Source organism: Letharia lupina (assembly GCF_014066315.1).
Source record: "Letharia lupina isolate WasteWater1 chromosome Unknown contig_2, whole genome shotgun sequence".
Taxonomy (NCBI): domain Eukaryota; kingdom Fungi; phylum Ascomycota; class Lecanoromycetes; order Lecanorales; family Parmeliaceae; genus Letharia; species Letharia lupina.
This window is the reverse complement of record NW_023502971.1, coordinates 2,702,732-2,717,197: the sequence shown is the minus strand read 5'-3', so window position 1 is coordinate 2,717,197 and position 14,466 is coordinate 2,702,732. Positions and strand designations below refer to the sequence as shown.

General features: G+C 51.3%; 1 protein-coding gene across 1 annotated transcript; it reads left to right on the top strand.

Moving 5' to 3' along the window:
* Positions 1 to 590: 590 nt before the first annotated feature.
* On the top strand, positions 591 to 13,367 carry HO133_004841 (uncharacterized protein; the record flags this gene model as incomplete). Its single annotated transcript, XM_037295753.1, has 5 exons — positions 591 to 638; positions 709 to 4,606; positions 4,658 to 12,826; positions 12,876 to 13,220; positions 13,273 to 13,367. 5 exons carry the CDS (start codon positions 591 to 593, stop codon positions 13,365 to 13,367), a joined length of 12,555 nt encoding a protein of 4,184 aa, XP_037157754.1.
* Between the last annotated feature and the right edge of the window lie 1,099 nt (positions 13,368 to 14,466).

Genomic DNA, 14,466 nt, shown 5'->3' with positions numbered 1-14,466 from the left:
AACGAACAGTGATCGTAAATCCATTTTAGGCTAGCGTTCTACACGGGAATATCGAAACTTTGTTCCGGTCCTTCACCTTGCGGTTCTACCTACTAGAGCAAACTCCTCAAGGCTCTGCACCTTCACGCGCATCTCACCTTCCTCATCACACCCATCACCCCGCTCTCAGTTACAAGGCAGCATCTTACAACCTCATCTACTACTCTCACATCTAAGCCGGCGACCTGCACCGCTAAGCTTTCTTCAATCTACCACAAGCTTCCGCCTTTCCATCCTACCTCCCTGATCTTCAACACGTTCTTTTTTCCTTCGAATCTTGACGTGGAGTCTGGTGTTCCAACGTCTTGCACATCTTCCATTATAAGAAAGCCTACAACATACAAACATCAGGGTAACACCACCTTACACTTTGCTTTGCTGACAAGGCAGGAGCGAACCCCTCAACAGCTCCCGAACAAACATCTGAGCGTCTCCAATATCACACATCATACCATCAGACTTGAACCTAGAAACTCGCCTTCATACACCGGGGAGCTCGGAATCGGTTCCGGACATACACATGAGTGTTCTACAGTCACTCAGCTGTCACGATGGGGCGAATTAAGAAGGAAGCGGGCCCAAAGCATGACGAGACTCTGGTACTTCTATAGCTCCACCTACATTATGAAATTAGCTAGCTGCGATGTACTAATGCGTTCATTTCTATAGCCTCCCGCCATAGCGGAGTTCGTGAGTACAGCAAGTATCCTCCCGATATCCCAGCTGCCACGACACTTCAGAAGCTTTCCTATTCGATGGGCATTCCCAAAAGGAGATGTTTACCACTGGATTCCTCTCTTCAATCGATTCGACAATATACTTGAACAGTTCGTTCGGGAGTATGGCCTCAATGTCGGACCTCAGGTACGGCCTTTTGGATGCGTCTTATTGCTTCAAGGCGTTGCCGAAGAAAACGAAGCTGCAAAAGGTACACCAACCAACGACGCAGAGCTGAAAAAATTGGGCTTCGGACCAGATGGAGATCGACAACTTGTGGAGGACATGTTGAACTTCTCACGCAAATTGCTGGAAAATTGTGGCAATCGAAGTTTGTATGCCAGTAGCGAACGCCTGGGAGACCTCCTCAACACAACCAGTTTATCTTTGCTTTCCGCCACTCTCCAACTTGCAGCTCGTCTTGCCCATCGCTATTACGCTTCTCGTCAAAAAGGAGCCCAGACTAGCCAACACCTGAATAACAGCTTGCTACAATTACATTACAACATCGATCTTGAAAAGATGCAAAAGCTTGCAAATCCTTTTACGAAGTCATCGTCGTCGGCCTCTGCGTCTGCTAATTCAGCTACGCCTATAGTGAAAGGTAAAGAAAAGGGACATGCTTCGAAGGCAACATCTTCAGTTTCCGTCAACGCCAATGACTTGTCGACTTTGACTCAAGACGTGAAGACTTCGGTGAACGGGTCAGCGAAGTACGCTCCCACTGCAGAGAAAATAGCACACCACTCATCGAGCTGGGAAGACTGGGGCTCAGTCCTCTTGACCTACTATCAGTCAGCTACAGTACCGAATGATGATCAGAAGCCGCCTCCGACCCCTACCCCTACAAGACGACCATCAGGCTTGTCTCGGCCTAGCCGATTGTCAAGCTCTGATGAGTCTCCTGAAGCATCTACAGCTCTATCCAATGCAAAGTCCGAAGAGCCGACCGTTGGAGGGATGAGACAAGTCGAGATTCCTTACTCCCAGATAGCATCTTCGCAGGTGGAGGATGTCTTGAAGGATGGGCTGCAGAACCTCCCTAAGGACTCGCACTACGAGCTGTTGACTCGGATCAGGAATGCCAAGGCCATCGCCACCTCCGTTTCCATGCGGCAGGAACTCGTGAAGATACGCTTGCTGGCAATCACCAATCTAGCCTACATATATCCAGATGTGATGTTTCAACAGAAGATACTGCAGCAAGACTCTGATCAACCACGGAGATTCCAAATTGCGTATCAACTTGCGGACTTGGTGCATCCGCCGGGCAATGGAACATCGGGTATTCCGCTCAAACTGCAGACGGTGGCACTTGGAACACTGGAGGCGCTCGCCAAGCAGAAGACAAAAGCACCTGACGTGTGTGCCGCTTTGAATGTCAACGTCAACCATGGCGTGCTATTCTACCTTCTTCGCAAAGCTGTGGCCGAGATGGCGAGCGAAGAACCTGAGTCTGACGAGAGCGAGGAACGACGTGAAGCTGTCTTCTCATTACTCGAATGCTTGCCACCATCTGCACCTAGGACCGGAGAAAATCTCATCGCTGCGGGCCTCCTTGACATACTCATAGAGATCCTCGGTCTTCGGACTAACAAAGCAGAGCGTAGCCAACCCAAAATCCTGAGCTTTCTCAATGCAATCGTATATACGGTGCGAGACGCTCTGCAGTCGATTGCCAACTCAAAAGGTCTGGATACAATTTCCGATCTGATTGCCTACGAGGTCCGTTCGTCCTTGGAACGTGCGAAGAATGGGGAAGGTCTGAATCCAGGATATCGCAGCCATGTGGTTGATTATCAGACTCCTTTCTTCCAGCAACAGACATTGCGGATGTTGTTCAAGCTCATCAACCACTTGATGGCAAATAGCCCAGCGAACTTTGACAGACTGCTCAGAAACCTTATAGACTCTCCCCAGCTCCTAGCTGGTCTTAAAATCGTCATCACCAACCCCAAAGTCTTCGGCTCGAGCATCTGGAGCGGAGCTATCAACATCATGAGCAGCTTCATACATAATGAGCCTACGAGCTATGCTGTCATCTCCGAGGCAGGACTCAGCAGCGGGCTGCTTGACGCCATCACTCTGAATTCAAAACCTCAAAGTCCCATGACCATTTATGAGCTCTACATTAGCAAAGACGAAGTCATTAGGCAAGGAGTCGCGCATGCAAACGCTGGTGGCATTGCGAAATTCATGAAAGATGATCATTGCAAGGAATTGCGGCAGGCTGTCTATCCCTCGACTCATGATATCCTTCCAGCCTCCGACTCGATCACGGCTGTACCTCAGGCTTTTGGTGCCATTTGTCTTCATAACACTGGTTTGGAATTGTTTCAAAAGTCCGGAGCTATCGATAGCTTCTTCAGGATTTTTGAAAGCGATGAGCACATCAAAGTAATGTTATCTCCCACAGAATCAGAGCTGCTAAGAATGCTAGGTAACTCTTTCGATGAACTGGTGCGACATCATCCCACTCTGAAGATGGCCGTCGTCATCAACATCATGACTATGATCGAGCGTGTTGGAGAGATGTGCAAGTCACGAGCGAAGACCAAGGGCTGCGGAGCTAAGCTTTGGCTTCAAGCCGGAAATGGAAAACTTGTGCCAGCGGGGGAGCACCAAAGCACCAAACAAAGCACTACCGTGGAGCCAAAGGTGGAAAATGATGATGATGTGGTGATGGGTGAAGCATCTCCCATTCGTGAAGAATATCCTGTTACAGCAGTCCTTGACCCTGAAGCAATGGACGAGATGGACGAGAAGAACGGGCCCAGCACTGCTCAACGCATCGAGGTAGTTATGCGGTTCCTCGAAGGCTTCTTCGAGAACTCTTCGCTTTGCTCCTTTTTCGTCGAAGCAAATGGCGCAAACCTCATTCTCGACCTCGCGACATTGCCAAGTCTTCCCTTTGACTTCAACATGCAAAAAGGTGGCGAAGAGGTCAGCAAAGTTGTCCACATCATGGTCGAGCAGAAGCCTCATCTCGTTCTCCCCACTCTGCTCCAACGCGCACAGAAGACTTTGGATGATCTGCAACCTCTATACAACTACACTGGGAAATATGCATTTTTCTCGGAGTTCACATCAGTGGCAGAGGGTCCCACCAATGATCAAAATGAAGGCCCTTATGCTCCAATTGGGACCACGGTTCTCAAGTCTCTTGTGAATGTTCACACTCTGACTTGCATTCTCTCCGAAGTGTTTTCAGCGCCCATCTTCGGTTCGCGATCGAGCCAGACACCTTTCAGTCAGGTCAATCTCGCGGACAAGTATCGAAATGTTGTCACGAGCCTTGGTTTACTGCACCGAGTCTGCGTATGGGAAGAAATCTTACTACTCAAGAGACTTCCCGACGCATGGAAGATGGGTACAAGTTTCAAAGGTTTCGGCATGGGTAGTGAAGAAGCAGATGCGGTCTTTGGTTTTCTCAACAATGGGAATGAGATCCCTGGGGATGTCGAAACGACCTCAGCTCCCTCGCGTGCCACAGCACCAGGCTTACCGAGCAGCAATGCCCGCTCTTCTGACTCAAAGAAGCCAAAGTCACCTTCCATGGAAAAAGACGAGAAGACCGCTCATTTCAAGAACGTGAGAAGCTTGCGCTATGTGTTAAGTCAAATACCATCTGCGGTTGTCCTTTTCTTCCAGAACCTGGGCAAGTCTTTGGTAGCTAAGAGGCGACCGGAGGCTTACGCTCGACAAAACGCCTACTTGGTTGCCGAAGCAATGTCGAACGCCAGCCTCGAGCAGTTACGCTACGAGCCAGCAAAGAAGTCTGCATGTGCTGAGGACCGTTACGCCTACTGGGTTGTCGTCCTGACTTCTGTTTCAACGTTGATCATTGAAGGTATGTTTCGTGGTCGCGAAGGTCAGGAAACAGATTATAACAGATTTTCAGGTTCTTCCACTGATCGTCCGTCGGCCCAAGTCCTGACCCTTCTACTTCAAGCTTTCACAAATGATGGAGGTCTGAAAGCTTTTAAGGAGGTGCTCGAGACATTTTTTGAGGCAGCGAAGACCTTGATCAAGAGTACAGATGAAACCGATCGCAAAGCTAGAATAATACCGATTGCAGGTGGGATCAGGATCATACTAAGCTTCTTCGCCCAAATCACCATGTCCAAGTCAATCACGGAGTCTAATCAGACGCACGCGATCACTTCACATGAGCGTGATCGAGGACAGTTGACTTACTTCCTACCTTCGCAGTTTCTTGTGGAACTACGTATGACTATCCTCCCTGTTGTCAAGAGAATGTGGGATTCCGACTTCGTGGACAAAGCGGATGTCTCGATCATCAAATGCCTGATCGAAATCCTTCGAACCGTCCTTGAAGGCAGTGATGAGCAGGGAGCATTCAAGCGTGGGGACCAACAACCCGCTCCACGAAAAGCTCCTATCAAAGTTTACAGCATTCACAGCGACAAAGTACGGTCTCTGACGGATCTCGGTTATGATCCTGAGATAGTTCAAGAGGCCTTGTACCGATGTCAAAATACACAGATACTCGCTATCGAGTATTGCCAGGCTTTAAAGCACTTTCCAGGGGCAGCGAGAAACCCTATCCCAGAATATGACCAAGAAAAGGCGCGCCGACCAGTAACTGCAACTCCTCAACGTTCAGAGTCCGGGGCCACTCTACCTGAACCAGATCCAGCTGCCCCATCCGAGGCAACTGTCGCTACAGATCGGCGCTTTGCAGGATTTGAGATGGACCCTGAGACCATGAACGAAATCCTTGCTCAAGCGGGCAACGGGACGCTATCGCAAGAGCAGCCTCAGGCGCCAATGCCCGCAGCTCCCGCGGCTGATACTCGTACTGGAGATTACACAGCAGCCCAAGGTGACACACATGTCGAAGTCGAAGAAGCAGACGGAGAAGATTCAGCTTCTAGCTTGAGAGCCCCACCGCCTCCAGCACCAGGCGTCCCACCTGAGACTGACAGCAACTCGAACGACAACATGGCGATGAGCAATGACAGTTTGCGGAGTATCCTTTCGGAGATACCTGGCAGGCCTACTCCACTTGAAATGCCCGAGCGTGGGGGAACGATGACAGGTACTCAGAGGCCTGACGAGCAACCTCAGTCAAGACCAGTTCCGACGGCGCCGGAGTCACCCAAAGCACCAGATCCCGTGACGGTCAACGATCTTGACGATGGACGCGCTACGGTTCGAGAGAATCTCATAGATAGAGCCCTCGATGTGCTTAACGTTCATGACGACGTTACTTTCGAGCTTGCCGACTTGATCCAAGCCGCTGCACTAAAGTCATTGGATGCGAAGCAGTTGCGCAGCGAAATTGGCGAGACTTTAGTACAGTCTTTGATATCACTTCAGATGGAGGAAGACTTCCGGCCTGCCGGCAAAAGAATCGCGTCATACGCCAATCTATTGGCTTTAGTCCTCCAAGAGAAGAGTTTCTTTGAAGCGACGACAGAATTTCTCATCGAGAACCTGGAGCAGCTTATGGGTTTCATCAAGATTTACTCTGACCCACCTGAGCAAGCGTCTCCTTGGATTGGCCAAATCCTACTAGTCATCGAGAAGGTACTGGCAGAAGATGTACAGCCATCGAAGATCGAATGGTCAATTCCACCTAGTGGAGAGATTCCCAAAGGCGCCATAATTGACATGCCGCCACCACTTGTCTCCCTGGATGCGAAGCTTCAGTTGTTTGAAGCCATAGATGGTATCCTGCTTGGAATTGGGAGAGATGAATCGCTCGCCCTTTCCGTGGTCCGCGTCCTGGTTATCTTGACTCGTAATCGGGAGATTGCTTCTAAGCTCGGCGAAAAGCGAAAAATAGATCGCCTTTTTATAATGATCAAGCTATTGACTGGTATGACCATCGACCGACTCCCAAGCACGTTCATGCTGCTACTTCGCCATATCGTCGAGGACGAAGCTACCATTAGACAGATCATGCGCAGCGAAATCATGTTCAGATTCGAGACCAGAACCGGCCGTGCCACCGACACTCAAAGCTACGTGAAACAAATGTACGACCTCATCCTCAGATCTCCGGAAATCTTCGTTGAGGTCACAAATGAGAAGCTTGAGATTCCCAGATATGATTCATCTCAGCAACCACAAATTCTGGGCCTCAAACCAGAACTCAAGGAACCAGAAGAAAAGGAGACCCAGTCTACCCGAGATCTGACTGCTGCCAAGCCTAGTGAAGACGTAGTTGGAGAAGTAGAGGGTCAGAAAGAAGAAAGCAAGCCATTGAATGGTGAGGATGAGCAAAACCAGGCACAGAAGCCCAGGGCAACCGAAACCAAGGCTCCTATCGTCGAGCATCCTAGTGGCGTCATCCATTATCTCCTCTCCCAGTTATTGGCCTACAGAGAAGTCCCAGATCCCCCAGACCCTCAGCTGGCTAAACCACAGGAGCCCTTGACCGAGGCTTCTTCAGAGACTTTGGATATTGCAGACTCAGCAATCACATCTCCAGCATCAGGTCCTAGCGCCTCGAGCCCAGCATCAACGGCGAACGCCAACTCTAACGACACCAAGAAGGCCGAGAAGCCTGAATTTAAGCCTGAGCAGCATCCCATTTATGTCTATCGCTGTTTCCTCCTTCAGTGCCTGGCCGAACTCTTACATTGTTACAACCGTACAAAGATCGAATTCATCAACTTCTCGCGCAAAGCTGATCCCAAAGCAATGACTCCCTCAAAGCCTCGATCTGCGATTCTCAATTATCTCTTGAACGATGTAATCCCTGTGGGCACTCTGAGCCACGAGGACACCATCGAATACCGCAAAAAGAATCTTACGTCCAACTGGGCCATGTCAGCTATTGTCTCTCTGTGCCTCAGGACCAATGAAAACGGGTATCCCAACAAGCGTGATGCAGTAGACGAGGACGACGAACCCGATTTACTCTTTGTGCGCAAGTTTGTTCTAGAGCACGCCCTCAAGGCTTACAGAGATGCCAACGCGTCAGAAGAGCATCCTGACGTCAAGTATGCTCGCTTGCTCGATTTAGCAGATCTTTTTAACCGCTTGTTGATGGGAAGACTCGTCCCTGCTAGTGGCACGCCTTCTCCCGGTGTGGAAGGAGGGTTTCAGAAATCCATAGCCAAGATCATGTTCGAAAAGAACTTCATCGCAGCTCTTACAGGCTCCATTGCAGATATCGATCTCAATTTCCCACCTGCCAAGCGCGCTATCAAATACATCCTCCGACCACTCAAGCAACTCACAGCCACAGCTATCGTGCTGAGCGAGAGCTCAAGCATCTCTAGCATTCCAGGTACGACAGATGAAGATGAAATATCTTCTGCCACCTCAGTTTCCGACATGGATGACGACCGAGAAGAGACTCCAGATCTGTTCAGACATTCCACCCTCGGTATGTTTGAGCCAGGTAGAGACCAAGAATCAAGCTCGGAGTCCTCGGAAGGTGACGAAGAGATGTACGACGATGAGTACGAGGAAGGCTTGGAGTACGAGGAGGGCATGGAACGTGACGATGAAGTCATTAGCGATGAGGATGAAGATCTTGGAGAAGCGGGCCCTATTGAAGGCCTTCACGGAGACCCTGGGATGGACGTCGAGGTGGTCATCGATGCGGAAGACGATGAGCCAAGTGACGACGATGAAGACCAGGACGATTCCGAAGATATGGACGAAGACAATGAAATGGAAGTCATCGATGAAATCACTGGCGATAGCGAGAATGCTAGCCTAGCCGAAGGTGAAGACGAAGACTGGCAAGACGAGGATGGAGAAGACATCGCACGCTACAATGAGGAAAACGACCTTGACCGGGGCTTCAGTCAAGACACCCAGGATGCCGAGAGTGCTGTGAGAGATATCGTTCGAGAGTTTGGAGGCCCAGAAGCTGCTCTTCAGCGTCTCGAAGGACTTGAAGATGGCCCCGGGGGTCTCGCCATGGACCTCGAAGAAGGTATTGGAGGTAGATATATGGACGATGTCGTCGGACACGAGCATGATGAGGAAGATGAAGACGACGAAGGCGAGAATGACGATGAAGTCGACGATGAAGATGTCATGTTCCAGCCCGAATATGATGACGAGGAGCCTGGGATGCCTGAGCCTCCTTTTGGTTGGGATCCTGATGATGATCCAGGCTTGCCATTGCCAAGAGGGCATCACCACCATCATCACCATCCTCGTCGCATGCCTGATCTTTGGTCTTCTTTCCCTGGCTCATTGAACGACCCTCGCACACACCTTACACACCTGTCATCTTACCGTTCTCACCGGCCTGCGGGCGTACCCCGCTCAAATGACGACAATAGCAATCCACTATTGCAACGCAGTGTGGTGCCAGAGCCCTCGCGCGGAACACGAGGTCAACGCTCAGCCGACTTGTCAGACGCTGCCGCGAATTTTGATGACTACTGGGTTCACGGAATGGAGCCTGGTCGACGACCCCGTGGTATGATATCTGCTGACAGTCCTGTCTCGTTTCTCAATAGCCTCATTGCATCCGTGGGTCGAAGAGGTGATATTGGCGGAATGGGCTTTAGTGCTGTTGGTGGCCCGGGTGGGGCTGTGCAAATATCTATCGGCGGAGGCGCCGTTGGAAGCGCACTCACATTGCCACGTGATATTGAGAACCTCCTCGGTGGTGTTCGGGGACACGCACACCACGAGGCCTCTCGGGTTAACCGAGAAGGGAACCCTCAACAGGCAATGGTCTCACCGGCGGTCACCTATCAACGATGGCAAGAAGAATCTCGACTTCTCTTCGGCAACACTCATATCGAAAAGGCTATGCGCATAACGGAACACCTACTTCGCATCCTAGTACCTCCGGCAGTTGAGAAGAAAAAGCGGGAAGACGAGGAGAGCAAGCGTCGAGCGGAGGAGGAGAGGCAAGACCGAGAGAAGTTGAGGGAAGAGAGATTAGCGCTGGAGAAGGCTGAACGAGAGATGAAAGAGCAGCAGGAAAACGCAGAACGCGAAGCTCGGGAAGCAGCTGCCGCCCAAGCAGCCTCAGGGGCTGAAGTAGCGCCTCCTGAGGGCCAAGAATCAGGACTTACCGAAGACGAAGGGGCCATGGAAGGCGTGGAGAACGCACAAGTAGAAGAGCCTGCGGAAATTGCGGAGAATGCAGAAGGCCCAACGTCAGTGGAGGAACCTGCAGCAGCAGGCCCATCCGAACCAACAGAGCGAGTGCGGACGACCATTCGGGGGCGCGAGCTTGACATCACCGGTCTGGGTATCGACATGGCTTACCTTGATGCATTACCTGAAGAGATCCGCGAAGAGGTTCTTATGTCCCAGCTTGCGATTCAGCGATCTGAGGCCGCTGCTGCCGGCGAAGAGCCCACTGACATCAGCCGCGAATTTCTTGAAGCCCTTCCTCCTGAGATTCGAGAAGAATTACTCCAGCAAGAAGCACAAGATCGGCGACGACGTGAACGAGAAGAAGCCCGTAGAAGACAACAGGCTGCTAGCGGTGGTGGGTCTGCTCGTGCGGAAGAAATGGACCCTGCGAGCTTCTTCGCTTCCCTTGACCCAGCACTTCGACAGAACGTTCTAATGGAGCAAGACGAGGAGATTCTCGCTCAGCTCCCCGAAGAGATTGCAGCAGAAGCTCGAGCTCTAGGTGGGAATCGGCCTATGCATCGTTTTGCAGGAATTGCTGGTCGTGGTGGTCGAGCCAATGGTCTGGTACGCCAGATACTCGACGGACGACCTCCGCAGCCCGCTGCAAAGAAGCCTCCGCGAAAGCAAATTGTGCAAATGCTCGACAAAGCCGGCGTTGCAACCTTGCTCCGCCTGATGTTCGTACCTCAACAAGGAAGCTCCCGTCAATCCCTTAATGGTATTCTCCATGACGTGTCTAGGAATCGCCAGAATCGTGCAGAGGTCATAAGCCTTTTACTTTCAATTCTCCAAGACGGCAGCACCGATGTCAATGCTATAGAGCGAAGTTTTACCCACCTTTCGCTTCGAGCCAAACAGCCAATTACCCCGAAGACGCCTCAGCCACTAAAGCGGACCCTTACTGGACCAATGGCAGCCGTTGCCAGCAACATGGAGGCAACCCCTCTGATGGTCATCCAACAGTGCTTGAGCGCACTTGTTTCGTTGACGCAATACAACCCTCATATTCCAGCGTTCTTCCTCGAGGAGCACGAAGTCACATCAGGCATGAAAACGAAAGCCAATCGAAAAGGCAAAGCCAAAGAAAATAAGGCGTCCAAGTTCGCACTGAACGCCTTGCTTAGTCTGTTGGATCGTAAGCTCATCATGGAGAGCTCTGGCTGCATGGAGCAACTCTCTAGCCTACTGCAGAGCGTTACTAATCCGTTGACAATGCTGCTCCGGAAAGACAAGGATAAGCCAGAAGAGCCGAAAGCTGTGGGAGCTCCGCGAGAGCCCACCAACGGCTCCGAGGGAGTGATAGCCGATCACGCCGTGCAAGACCTCGCCCAGACAGCCGAGCCTTCAATAGAGGAGAGCACGTCCCCTATGATGGATGTTCAAGCAGACGGTGAGACACGCCAGGAAACCAGCGCAGGGCCAACGGCGGGTCAAGCCAAAGAGAAGGAAATGAAAAAGCCAGCGGACGAAATGACAAAGAAGGCTCGAGATCTGACACCGCCTATTGTGCCTGAGGAGAATCTTCGACTCGTGGTCAACATCCTTGCAGCTCGTGAATGCAGCGCAAAGACATTCCGAGACACGCTATCGACCATCAACAATCTTTCGGGCATTCCAGGGGCGAAGGAAGTCTTCGGCAAAGGATTGATCGAACAAGCTCAAGATCTGGGCCACTCTATTTTGCAGGATCTCGACGAGCTGGTACCACAAATCAAACAAGCCACCTCCGGTACTGACATCCAAGGCATGGCTCTTACCAAATTCTCTCCTGCATCGTCAGATCAAGCCAAGCTCCTTCGTGTACTCACTGCTTTGGACTACTTGTTTGACCATAAGCACATCGGTGGCAAGACAACGTCTGCTGTAGATAGCGAAGGGGAATCGGCCGAGAGCTCCACTCCGAAAGAGGATCTACTTACGATGTTGTACGAGAACCCGACTTTCGGCTCGCTCTGGAACAAGCTCAGCGAGTGCCTGAACAGCATTCGTCAAGGCGACGGTTCGCTTAATGTTGCCACCATACTCTTACCACTGATTGAGGCACTCATGGTCGTCTGCAAGAACACGACACTAAAGGACATCCCAGTGATTAAAGCCGCCAAAGAGTTCGCCATCACAAGCCCTCCGCCAGAATCCTTCATGGAGAGCCTCTTTTTCAAATTCACTGAAGACCACCGTAAGATCCTCAATGACCTTGTCAGACACAACCCCAAGCTCATGAGTGGCACGTTCTCACTGCTGGTTAAAAACCCCAAAGTCTTGGAGTTTGACAATAAGCGCAACTACTTCACTCGACGCTTACACTCTCGCGGCACAGAAGCGAGGCATCCTCAGCCCCCCTTACAGCTATCTGTCCGTCGTGATCAGGTCTTCCTTGACTCGTTCAAAAACCTATCCTACAAAACTGGTGACGAAATCAAGTACGGCAAGCTCAGCATTCGCTTCCATGGTGAAGAGGGAGTTGACGCTGGTGGAGTGACTCGAGAATGGTTCCAAGTCCTTTCGCGACAGATGTTCAACCCAGACTATGCTCTGTTCATTCCAGTCGCCTCCGATCGTACCACGTTCCACCCCAATAAGCTCAGCAAAGTCAACGAAGAGCATCTCATGTTTTTCAAGTTCATCGGTCGCATCATCGGCAAAGCTCTCTACGAAGGTCGAGCATTAGACTGCCATTTCAGTAGAGCTGTCTACAAGCGAATGCTTGGCAAGACGGTGTCAATCAAGGATATGGAGACTTTGGACTTGGACTACTACAAGTCCCTGCTGTGGATGCTGGAGAATGATATCACGGAAATCATCACAGAAACATTCTCCGTTGAGACTGATGACTTCGGCGTTACCGAGGTCGTGGATCTTACTGAGAACGGTCGCAACATTCCGGTCACCGAGGAAAACAAGCATGAGTACGTTCAGCTCGTGGTGGAGTACCGTCTTACGGGATCTGTGCAAGCACAATTAGAGATGTTCTTGCAGGGTAAGATTCCTTGGCTGGCGATCCTAATTCCTATACTGACGATAAACAGGCTTCCACGACATTGTCCCGCCGGAGTTGATCGCGATCTTTAATGAGCAAGAACTTGAGCTGCTCATCTCTGGTCTGCCCGATATCGATGTCGACGATTGGAAGAACCATACTGAATACCACAACTACCAAGCTTCGTCGCCACAGATTCAATGGTTCTGGCGCGCAGTCCGTTCATTTGACAAGGAGGAACGAGCCAAGCTTCTACAATTCGTTACAGGCACCAGCAAAGTGCCTCTCAACGGCTTTGGCCAGCTTGAGGGTATGAATGGCTTTAGCAGATTTAACATCCACCGGGACTACGGCAATAAGGACAGATTGCCTAGCTCGCACACTTGCTTCAATCGTAAGCACATTTACCCCACAAGACCAACACCAGTAGCTGACTCCCTCCTCAGAACTTGATCTTCCAGAATACGAGAGCTACGAAGCCCTCAGACAACAAGTCTACACGGCCATGACGGCTGGAAGCGAGTATTTCGGCTTCGCATAATTCACGCCTCTCAAGACTTCATGACGATACCATGCTACATACACTAATAGTGAGTCGGGCATTTGCAAAAGGCGCTGGATCTTGTCGTATGCACTTGAGCGAAGGGATATCAAGCGAAGGGTTCACAGCGAATGGTTCCAAACGATTTAGAAGCGGATCGTGCAGCATACTCTCTTTCGTTATGGTTAGGGCGAGGTAGTGGAGACTCGATGGCAGACGTGCAGGTCGTCCATCTTGTCTTCGCTATCCTTGGCTGAGATTGATATCGTGGCATTGCTTTGTACATAGCTGGAAATACGGAGAAGCAATGCAATGCCTCAAACACAATGAACCCTTGTAGACATGAAATATTGCACGCCGCCGAAGAGAGATCTGAGCCAGCCCTGCACCAACGCCTGATCAATGCGAGGCGATCAGTTCGGAAAGTCTCAAGTCTCCTCCCATCCATAGTCGTCGTCGTATTCAAAAACCAAACCACGTCGAGCACGAACCGAGTCTACCTCTCCCGCCTCCGTCCCCTCATCCACCGCCTCCGCCCACCAATCCCACCAGCCTCAACCCGACTCATCCGTAACCCCTCACCCCCCATCTTCTCACTCCGCGGCACCTCCTCCGCTCGCAAACAGCGCACGGAGCCCGTCGCTCAGCCCACACTTAAGCGATGAGAGTTGCGGTCGCGAGGATGTGGGGTTCGCTCAAGCCTCATCGCATCATTGATCACGGCGCGCGGAGGCCTTTTGGCTCTGGATGTGAGGGCGGCGGGGGGGGGAGAAAGAAGTCTCCTCTTTGACGGATGTTCTTCTGCCTGAATGGATGGATGCATGACGGATGGAATTCCCCGCTCTCGCTCTATGATCCAGATGTGGATCATCGAATGAGGCAAAAAAGAAAAGAAAAGAAATCCCAGACAACCCGACCAACCAACCAGCGCTGCTCGTCGCTTCGGAAGCGGGGAAAAAAATCAAAACCATCATGATTGATTGTAGATAGAGAATGTACGCCATGCCCGTCCGACCGTGGCATCCAGCACGACCGTCGCAGTCGCTAACCGCTGGGCTAGGCGGGTACGGACGAGCTCGGCAGCGAGCGACATCGCCGT